The 10,079-nt window shown below is 37.9% G+C and overlaps 1 protein-coding gene across 10 annotated transcripts in view; it reads right to left on the reverse strand.

Moving 5' to 3' along the window:
- Positions 1–2,073: 2,073 nt before the first annotated feature.
- The window catches only part of LOC311095144 (uncharacterized protein), a 49,912-nt gene continuing 41,906 nt past the window's right edge, over positions 2,074–10,079 (reverse strand). For 5 of the 10 annotated variants that reach the window (XR_014608782.1, XR_014608786.1, XM_084133515.1 and 2 more), the window contains 6 exons: positions 5,813–5,958; positions 4,947–4,998; positions 4,764–4,778; positions 4,517–4,581; positions 4,209–4,297; positions 2,074–4,051 (listed from right to left, as the gene is read on the reverse strand). Coding sequence is in view for 5 of the 10 variants with exons in the window: in XM_084133515.1 (XP_083989641.1) it covers positions 4,035–4,051; positions 4,209–4,297; positions 4,517–4,581; positions 4,764–4,778; positions 4,947–4,998; positions 5,813–5,844 (270 nt within the window). In the remaining 5 variants the exon portion in view is untranslated. The remainder of the gene's footprint in view (positions 4,052–4,208; positions 4,298–4,516; positions 4,582–4,763; positions 4,779–4,946; positions 4,999–5,812; positions 5,959–10,079) is intronic. The other 5 variants (XR_014608785.1, XM_084133513.1, XR_014608784.1 and 2 more) reach the window with 4 other exon arrangements.

Here is a 10,079-nt window from a genome sequence, read left to right on the forward strand (position 1 = left end):
CCTCATTGACATTTCCATTCATGTCATAATCATTTAGATATTTTGACAGCAGTCACGCTCTGCTCAATGAAACTAGCCATATTTTCAAGCACACAGAGAGACAATTATGTTTTTTAGTTTATGTACGCTCAAAAAAAGTGTCTGCTAGATGACTAAATGTTTATGACTGATTAGTGGTTAGTCAGTATGTCCTCTTTTAGATTAGATAAACTAGATAAGTGTGTGTGTGTGTGTGTGTGTGTGTGTGTGTGTGTGTGTCCTGTTCTGTTCAGTGTGGTCTGTGTAGTAATCTAATGAGCTCTAATCAGTATTATCTTACTGGCTCTAATAAGTCACACACATTTTTTACATCAGTGCGTTTCATATGAATGCATTTACTTTCAGATGCATATTTGTTTATCATTTTTTTTTCTGTGCAGACTTTAGACTGCTTTTGTTTTATATTTGAGATAATATTTATATAACACTTTAACCCTGAACCTGCTTTTTCAATCATTGAAATGTATTTCATGTCATTTTATTTTATTTTATAATATGCATTTCTACATTTTATGAAGCTGTTTTCCTTAATTGGCTGATTTCAGGTTTTACCTTCATTCTGGGTTCATTAGTTCCTCACAGTTTAGTCAAACCCTGAATCACAAACACAGTTGTTTGTCAGTCTGATCATTGTTTGCTAATGTTGGACTGTCTGGTGTTTCTCTGCAATTAGATTCTGTCAGACACACGCACACGCACACACACACACACACACTCACAGTGTGTTTTAAAGCTTTGCATGGACAACCTCCTGGTTATGTTTCTGATCTTATTAATTTCCATCGTGCAAATTAACTTAGTTGAATGCGTATTGATGATGCCAATGCAGAATTTAAATGCGCACCTCGACTCTTCTGTTTCCACTGAAACTGTTCATCAGGAGCTCAACAATATTCAATAGTAGATATTGATGGTCGGCCTGCAATAGCCAAAACTTCGACACTCGTGCCCATGCCAAATGTCGATTTCAGTGGTACCAACAGTGCAAATCTTGGGCAGTGGTCAATGTGAAACAGGTATAGTTCTCTGAGGAGTCCACCTTCAGTGTCTTTCTCACATCTGTGAGAATTACAGTGTTGAGAAGAACCAAAGAGGCTCAACACTCGACTGTTTCTGTCCAGAGTGAAGCACAGCAGTGGATCAGGGACGGTTTGGGCTGAATATCAGGGCATTACTGTGATTGATGGACACGTCTCTGCCAAGAACTACTAAACCGTTCTGGAGGACCATGAGCACCTGATGCTTCAAACGTACCCTGAAGATGGGGCAGAGAATCCACATGATAACACACCAATACACACAGCAAGACTGAGAGGTTTGATGAACATGAAAGTGAAGTTAAACACCAAGATTTGAATATTATTGAGCCTCTTTGGAGTGTTTTTGGAGAAGTAAGTCAGAAAACATTTCCTCCACCAGCATCATATAGTGACCCGGACAGCGTTCTGGAAGAGGAATGGATTAAAATCCCTCTGGCCGCTGTGAAGACTATCTGTCATTCCCAAGATGAATTAATGCTGTATTGGCAGCAAAAGGAGGCCCTACAACATACTAATAAATGTTTGTGATCTAAAACCAGGTATTTCACTCGCTCTCTCACATGTTGGGTCTCTTCTCCTGCACGGCAATCTTGGAATAAACTATGCGTTTCTTAATGTGTTGCATTAAATAAAGTAACGAGTGGTACATTACATTAGAAATGATTTGAGTCAAAGTAGCCACCTTTAAATATGCACTTAAATGTACATATTTTCCAAAAAGTAACTTAAGTTCCTCTAACAGAGGTTCTGGATCATCATTCCTGGTCCTGATCCTGAGCATCAATGAAGATGAAATGATCATTGATGAAACGTTGTTGAAGCCTGAGACGTTTCCCTGTTCCTACAATCCTGAGGATGATGATGATGACCAGGAACGTTCCCACTCCACAAAATCACACTGAAGAATATCTGAAGAATCCTGTGTTGTGTTTCAGCTTTTTCAAGCCTCATATATTTAAACACTATTAAACTGAAGCTGCTTCTGTTTTCACAGTTTTATTTACTCATGTTCTACTTCTCTGTGACAGTGCTTCATACAAGACATGCCAGTAAGTATTAATCAATCATTATGGTTTTATTAATTTGTTCACTGTTAAAACAATGTGGAAATGTAAAATATGGCAGCATGGTACAAACTATAGTTCTCTTGTACCACAAATATTCAGCCAGCGTCACACTTTGTAAGCAACACACTTGTCATTATTTATCATTAGGCTATAATGCAGTTTTCCTGTAAAGGAGAGGACATTTGACAGCATGAGTTGTTTTGATAGGACACACAGCTCCAGTTTGAGTCAGACAACATCTGGGAATCATTGTGTGAGCCGCTACTAACACTGATCGAGATGGACTTAAAACAAACTCCCAGAACTTACTGCCAGATTCTGTAAGATAATGTGATTGATTCTTCAAACAGTGGTACAAGAGGAAGTGGTGCTGAGTCACTCTCAACCTATCGCTATCACTATAAAACCTTTAGAAAGTCAGTCTTCATGTACTTCACAACACTTCAGCTTGTGATTCTTGTTAAGTGGGGTCATGTTTCAGGATTCTTGAACTCTCTGAGAACCTTCAACCTGACACCTTGTAGTTCTGGAGCACGGGTGTCCAAAGTCCGGCCCACAGCTCGTCTATTAAAGGTGCTCTAAGCGATGTCACACGTTTTTAAAAAAAACGTGGTTTCTGTAGACAGCCCAGACTCCACAAACGGCAACAAAAACAAACTGGCCCAGGCTGGACCACGAAACATAACAAACAGTGTTCCAGCCAATAACCACAAGAATAATTTGGGGGTGGGGGTTGGGGGGTTAGTGCATGTGCACATGAAGGTGTGTGTGGGGAGTGGAGGAGAGAGAAGCATGAAGAGGGAAGTTAGCTAGAGGAGAGATGTCCTAGACCAGTGGTTCCCAAACCTGTCCTGAAGGACCCCCAACACTGCACGTTTTCTTTGTCTCCCTAATCAAACACACCTGATTCAACTCATCAGCTCATTATCACATGGGTTAATGAGCTGATGAGTTGAATCAGGTGTGTTTGATTAGGGAGACAAAGAAAACGTGCAGTGTTGGGGGTCCTTCAGGACAGGTTTGGGAACCACTGTCCTAGACAATGACAACGACTAACGTTAGAATGATATTCTCTTGAATTTTGATATGGCCGACACACAACCAAAGAGACGACGTTCCGGTGAACAAATAACAAAGAAGAGGGCAAAAGGAGAAGGAATGCGAAGTCCCGAATTTCCATCGGAAAAGCGTTCAAAGGAGGGTAAATCCAGTTTGTTTTTTCTAAATGGTTCATGACTGTTTCAGGAAGCACGGGAGGGAGAGGGAGGGGGAGGGGACGGGATGAGGAGGAGGGAGGGTCGAGCTAGCCTCCATTTTGTTTGACAATAATTCGAACGTCAACAAGAAGTGATGTCACCCAACATCGCTTAGAGCAGCTTTAAAATGCATTACATGTGGCCCGCCACATAACGCAAGTTAATTTATATAGCGCATTTCATACACTATGGTAATTCAAAGTGCTTTACACAGAAAGGAATTAAAATAATCACAAAATAAAAGCAAGGAAAATTGATATATGATACATAGCATCATTTACAAATCATGCAGTTTCACAATGTCAACACAAGGAGACAGCGCTAGATTTGTTGGCTAATGTCAACTCAAGCTACTGTCAAATGTGCATTCCCAAGAGACAAAACATGAAGGCAAATATTAGTGATATTTAACTATAGAAGTATCCAGCCTAGAGACTGACGGGTTCCTGATGGGTTCATCTAATTCTTAACATTTTCTTAAAGTCTTTTGCAGTTTATATCTTTTCTTTCCGCCCCAGTGAGCATTTCTTGTCCACTGGTCACGCCTTAATTGTGCCTTTTTTTATCTAGTATTGCATCCTTCTCATGGGCGTTCAATCATTTTTGACTTTTCAGTGAGAGTTAAATCTCTTTTAGTAGTCCATTTTACCTGTAAAAGAAAACCTGCTTAATAATTATGCACATTTGAATATAAGGTCTTTTTCAGTTCCAGCCCTCGTTAACAATTACATCACTTATATATAGTAGTTATTAAGATTAATGTAGTTTGGGGGAAAAAAAAACTAAGAAAAAAAGGATTAGCCTACCTGCAGGGGTGACAGTGGTCAGAATATCATCGATATTGATCGTGACGATTTCTTCATAATGAAAGTTATATGGCAAGTCAACTGATTGTCTATAGAGAAATAAAGAAATAATCTCAAGACATAAGCATCTTTGTGCATTAACATAAATCATATATCATTTTCACTTTAATTTAAAACTTACATTTTTACTTTAAAACAATCTAGATGAGCTGGACAATCAATTCATGTTAAATGTGTGATTTAAAAAAAAGGTAGGGTGAAATTAAATGTAACGATTCAAAAACTGTAATTTAATAATAAAATCTTACGTAGTCTTTCTCTCTTCAGGGGTGGATGAACTTCGTTTTCTTTTAGATGCTCTACCTGGAGGATTCTGAAGATAATGAAGATAATGTTAACATATATCCAGATTAATCAGAATAAGGTATAAAGATAATTTGTCATTTCCATCCTTACAAATAAAAGATCAACAGCTCCTTATCTTATTTAAGACATAGTGTTTGACTTATTAATAACATGTACATTGCAATCTCTAGAATTCAGATGTTATCTTACCAAATAACAGAAAATCTGAAAAAAAAAAAAAAAATGAAAGGGTTTCAGCATTTTCAAAATCAATGGCATATGATTTTTTTGTGGAACTGAACAGGGAGGACATCACATGAACATGAAGTTCACAACTACTGTTTCTGTAAGTGCTTCAATCAACAGATCGTACAGAAAGAAACATCATCTCACCCTGCTGATTTCTGGAACACACCACTTCATTGCTTTAGGAAGAAAAGAAAACCTGTGAGAATCAAAGGTGGCCAAGCATGAGACAGGCTGAACCTGAGTGACCAAAGTCTAACCTTTAGAGCAAAGAGCATGGCGGGGCATGTTGTCACATTCACAGTGGAAATTAATGGCTATTTAACTAATATTTTAATAGTTAACAACTATTTTAATAGTTGAATAATTATAAAACAAAATGTCAAATGTAACACGCAAACAAACTGGAATCAATAAATTAAATTAAATTTAAACATATAAAAGCATGTGACATCTTGACCCAATTTAACATTTATACTGAGAACAACTTTTTATTATCCAGAATATATCATCCAATATGATTGTGGAATTTTACATTGTATTCACAAAAGCTATCCTTATTATTATCCTTAACTATTGGACAAGCAAGCATTTTCTTATTTGGACTTGACCATTACTAAAATATAGACCCTAATGACAATGACTCTCGCTCTCCCCAAGTGAGAATATTGCTTTTCATGAATGGGCAGATTTGACGAGTGGAATATAAAAAATACACTGGTAACATTACAATAACGTCTCATTTGTTATCATTAGTTCATGCATTAACTAACATAAAGTAACAATGAGCAATATACTTTACAGCATCCATTTACTGTTCATTGTAATTCATAAAAATGTCAATTCATATTAGTTCACAAGTTAATTAACTAATGTTAAGAGATACTGTTACTTTTGATGATGAGATTAACATTGAGATTAATAAATGTTGTATTCTTCATTCTTAGTTAATGTTAACTGATGTAAACTAATGTAAACAAATGAAATCTTGTAAACAGTTACAAATGACATACCTGAATAGACTTGTGATCGCAGAATCAAACATGCAGCAAATGAAGGATGAAAATTTCCAATAAAGTTGGTGTCTAAAAATCACTTCCTCAAAACATTTACAGAAAGTGTTCAGCAAGTGCTAACTTGACACTTCTCGGTTTTCCGCCTGCATGACAAGACAAAAAACAAAAACAATACGATTATTTTTATCTGAAAAACTGAACAATGTTAAATATGAGATTTATTTATTTACTTACTTCACTACATTTTTAAGTACAATCAACTTGTTTAAATCAACTTGTTTAAGGATGTTTAAAGGAGAACTCCGGTCAATTTTAACATTGAGCTCATTTTTTTGTACATTTGGAGTGCTGTCAATACAGAGAACAACGACATAAATCGGTGTTGCCTACACAATGTTATCCTCTTTTTAAAATTTGCTCCCTGTTGACTTCAATAGGGCAAGTTTTAAACCTGCTTTTAGCCTCTTAACATCCTTGATGTGATCCTTCAGCGTGAACACGGTGAATCTGACTGCAGTAGATGTGAAAGATATGGATAAAAATGATAATAATTCAGCCAGCGCTCATACCTGTATTTACATCCTGTTTTCGGTCGAAGTCCATAGTAATCGATTGTCGAGTTCACGCGCATAGGTTTAGTACCTATGATCACGCGCGTGAACTCGACAATCGATTACTATGGACTTCGACCGAAAACAGGATATAAATACAGGTTTGAGCGCTGGCTGAATAAACATAATTTTTATTCATATCTTTCACATCTACTGCAGTCAGATTCACCGTGTTCACGCTGAAGGAATCACTCACATTGGCTGTGCACTTGTAATGACACATCAAGGATGTTAAGAGGCTAAAAGCAGGTTTAAAACTTGCCCTATTGAAGTCAACAGGGTGCAAATTTTAAAAAGAGGATAACACGGTGTAGGCAACACCGATTTTTGTCGTTGTTCTCTGTATTGACAGCACTCCAAATTTACAAAAAAATGAGCTCAATGTTAAAATTGACCGGAGTTCTCCTTTAAGTCATTTCAACGTAAATTACATTAAACTGACTTAAATCAATGAGTTGAATCTTGTATAACTTATACAAAAGTTGAAAATTGCTTAACTAGTTTTGATGAGTTAAAGCAATGTAAAAACATGTTGTCATAACTTATTGATCATATCATTTTTTTTACAGTGGATTAATGTGGATTAAATAATGCAGTTCTCAATTTTTTGGTGAATAAGAGTTCATATTCATAGAATTGTTGTTGAACTGGTTTGTGACTGTATAAAAGATAGGCCATTGTTCTTCAGTTATTGAATAATTATGGGATGGTCTGTTTAGTTTAAATGTTTAAAAGGTAAATTACTACAGATTTGTTCGATAGATACACAATCAAGTCATATGATAATACCAGATAATAACTTTAAATTGCGAGTCATTGTTTGCATATCTGAGCATCTGTTCACTGACCTGTAAAAGATGAGATCTCACATTTATTGACCAACAGTTATTAAGAAATCTGTTTGCACTCTGTGCAGTTCTCTCAGTTAACTATCACAGTTAATATCACTGTAATATCCCTCAGTTAATATCTCAGTTAATATCACTGTGAATTCCTCATCATTCAGAGCCATTACCAGAACGTTTTTTTAGTAACATGGTTTGTGTTTCCAGCCACAAGACTTGTGAAAGCATCAGGGTTGTCTGTGGTTTACAACAGTTCCTCTTGAAGACAGACAGAGACAACATTAGATGAGACATAGTTCAGTTCAGTAACAATAATACGTAATATCCTGCAGAGGGCAGTGATGATCTATTTCAGATCAATACACGCTATTACCCAACTTTATTTTCTTCAAGTAACCGGCTGTGTTTCGGCAGTGTGTATTTTTTTCTTCTTCATGAAGTTGATTTTCTTTAAGAATATTGGCAGTCCTCATTGACATTTCCATTCATGTCATAATCATTTAGATATTTTGAAAGCAGTCAAGCTCTACTTAAAGGTGAACTAAGTAACTTTTTTACCTTAACTGAACAGCTTCGGAGTCATTGGAATGGTTATATTACTTATTTCGGGTTGAATGGTGGTCGTTACGCACCCCCCTGGTGCCCGTGAGCGGAAAATCCGCACTTGCAACTTTGAGCCGGCGGGCCGCCGGCCGCCGCGTCAGGAAGTATCGCGTGATATCAGGTCTCGCGATGTAAACAATTGCTTTATGGCCAAAAGAAATCTGCTAAAATGCTGTCATTATTGCGCTCCCTCACGCTGTTCGATCCCGAATGAAGAAGACGTTTTAAAGAATGTCCCATCTGCTTTGATGTCGTTGATCTACTAGCCTCTGGTGTCTGAGAATCGCCAACGAGTTTTTACAACAGTGTTGTCAAATATCTATTCCGAAGATGTGGGGGGAGCTCTAGAGAGAAACCTGCGAGCAAAAAGTGAGAATACAGCAAATAAATCCCGAAACTACTGAGCCCTGCTTTAATAAAACTAACCATATTTCTGTCAGGGCACTATCGTCAAATTTACGACTGACAATTAGCATACAGTTATAGGATTGCCGGTATGGTTCTGTTCTGGGGATGCGTTTTTCGCAAAAGCATCGTTAGCCAAATATGGTCTCAAGTTCCGTCGTTATCAAGTTCAACGAGTCAGTGTTTCCCGAAACCAGGCGGGAAGGAAGTCTACCGGAAGTTGAAGTCGGCCGGGTGCCGACATCTTGTAGCAGAACTTCACTTGCGTTAGCATCCCATTGACTCCCATTCATTTTGGCGTCACTTTGACAGCGAATAACTTTACATCTGAGGCGTTTAAAGACTCCATTTGTCCATTATTTATTTCTAAAGATACACGACAATGTATAAAATGCTCCATTACCTTGTAGCTTATGTTATGGACCCGTAGAAGCAGTTTTTGTAAAAGTAGGCTAACGATTGCGTCATAACCACGCGACTCTCTGTCGTACACTAGAGAGATTACCGTATAGACGGGAGGAGAAGCTCGCAGGCAATCGGGGGGACGTGGAGGCAAAATGACAATATAATTAATCAGAATACCTAGCAAAAGTTTCTCCTGCTCAAAGCTTATGGACAGCTCCTACTCACACTCTCCGTCTCTGCAAGATTCGGAAGGGAATGATTCAGATTTCTCTTGGCACAGCTACTAGAAGACAGACGGGTTGCTCACGTGGTCCGTGTAACGCTTTGCTCGGTTTGAGTCTGCGCGTCAGGAAAGGAAGTGCTAAGAAATCGCTGAAAATGTGCTTCACTTGTCTCAATTGAGTTCCAATGGGGTCGCTGTGTCCATTTCTTTTACTGTCTATGCCCGAAACCATAACGAACATTAGCAAACAGCATCGCAAAGAAGTGTAGGCCTAGTTGGAACGACACATCTCGACCTGTGGTTAGAAGCAGAGTTTCTTGTTTGCATGACATGTGGATTTAATAAATCCTTATCTTGAGTAAAATAAGCAAGCTGACATTCATTAAAATCGGTATCTTTTATGTCATTTTCGTCTTTTAGTTTGTCAAGATATTTAAAGCACTGTTTTTGAAGAGTGCGCATGTGCTACTACAAGAACGAGCCTATGATTGAATCTGAAAATAAAGCAAAATAACTGAGAAAAATGAGAAATAGTCCTCATATGCCATGTTCGTAACTTATAGCAAAACATCTTGCATTAATTCGATCTCAAACAGATTCATTAAAGAAAGTTATTACTCCACCACGTGCGTGATATCATTAATAGACATGGTCAAGAAACATTCGTGACTAGATAGTAGATTTCTTCAATGATGCATTGCATAGTAGCCTATATGGTAGTGAAGCAGCGAGTTACGTCATTGTACGGAAACGCACCCCTGGGCAAGAACTCCCTGCGCATCAATGCAGCCTAGCATGGATAAGAGCAAGGAGTAATAAAATAATTTATTCTGATTCCAGGGCACTCAGAAGGCCACATCTTGAGTGAGGAGAGGAGGAGCTGGGGAGGGAGGAGGGTAATTCGCTCCTGATGAACGCGATAGCTGTTGATAATGCTGAAGGAGCTTATACTATATGTATACGGTGATAGGCGTCGTATTCAGGTAGACGAGGATCAGCTGAGAGTCTGGCTTGACTAACTTGACCTGCCAAAACTGACCCTATGCTTAATTTTCATGCACACAGAGAGACTATTACGTTAATTAGTGTGTGTGTGTGCTAGATGACAAAATGTCATTGACCGGTTAGTTTAATTTAGATTAGATTGTTTGTGTGTGTGTGTGTGTGTGTGT

Source organism: Abramis brama (assembly GCF_963993115.1).
Source record: "Abramis brama genome assembly, chromosome: 13".
NCBI classification, from domain to species: domain Eukaryota; kingdom Metazoa; phylum Chordata; class Actinopteri; order Cypriniformes; family Leuciscidae; genus Abramis; species Abramis brama.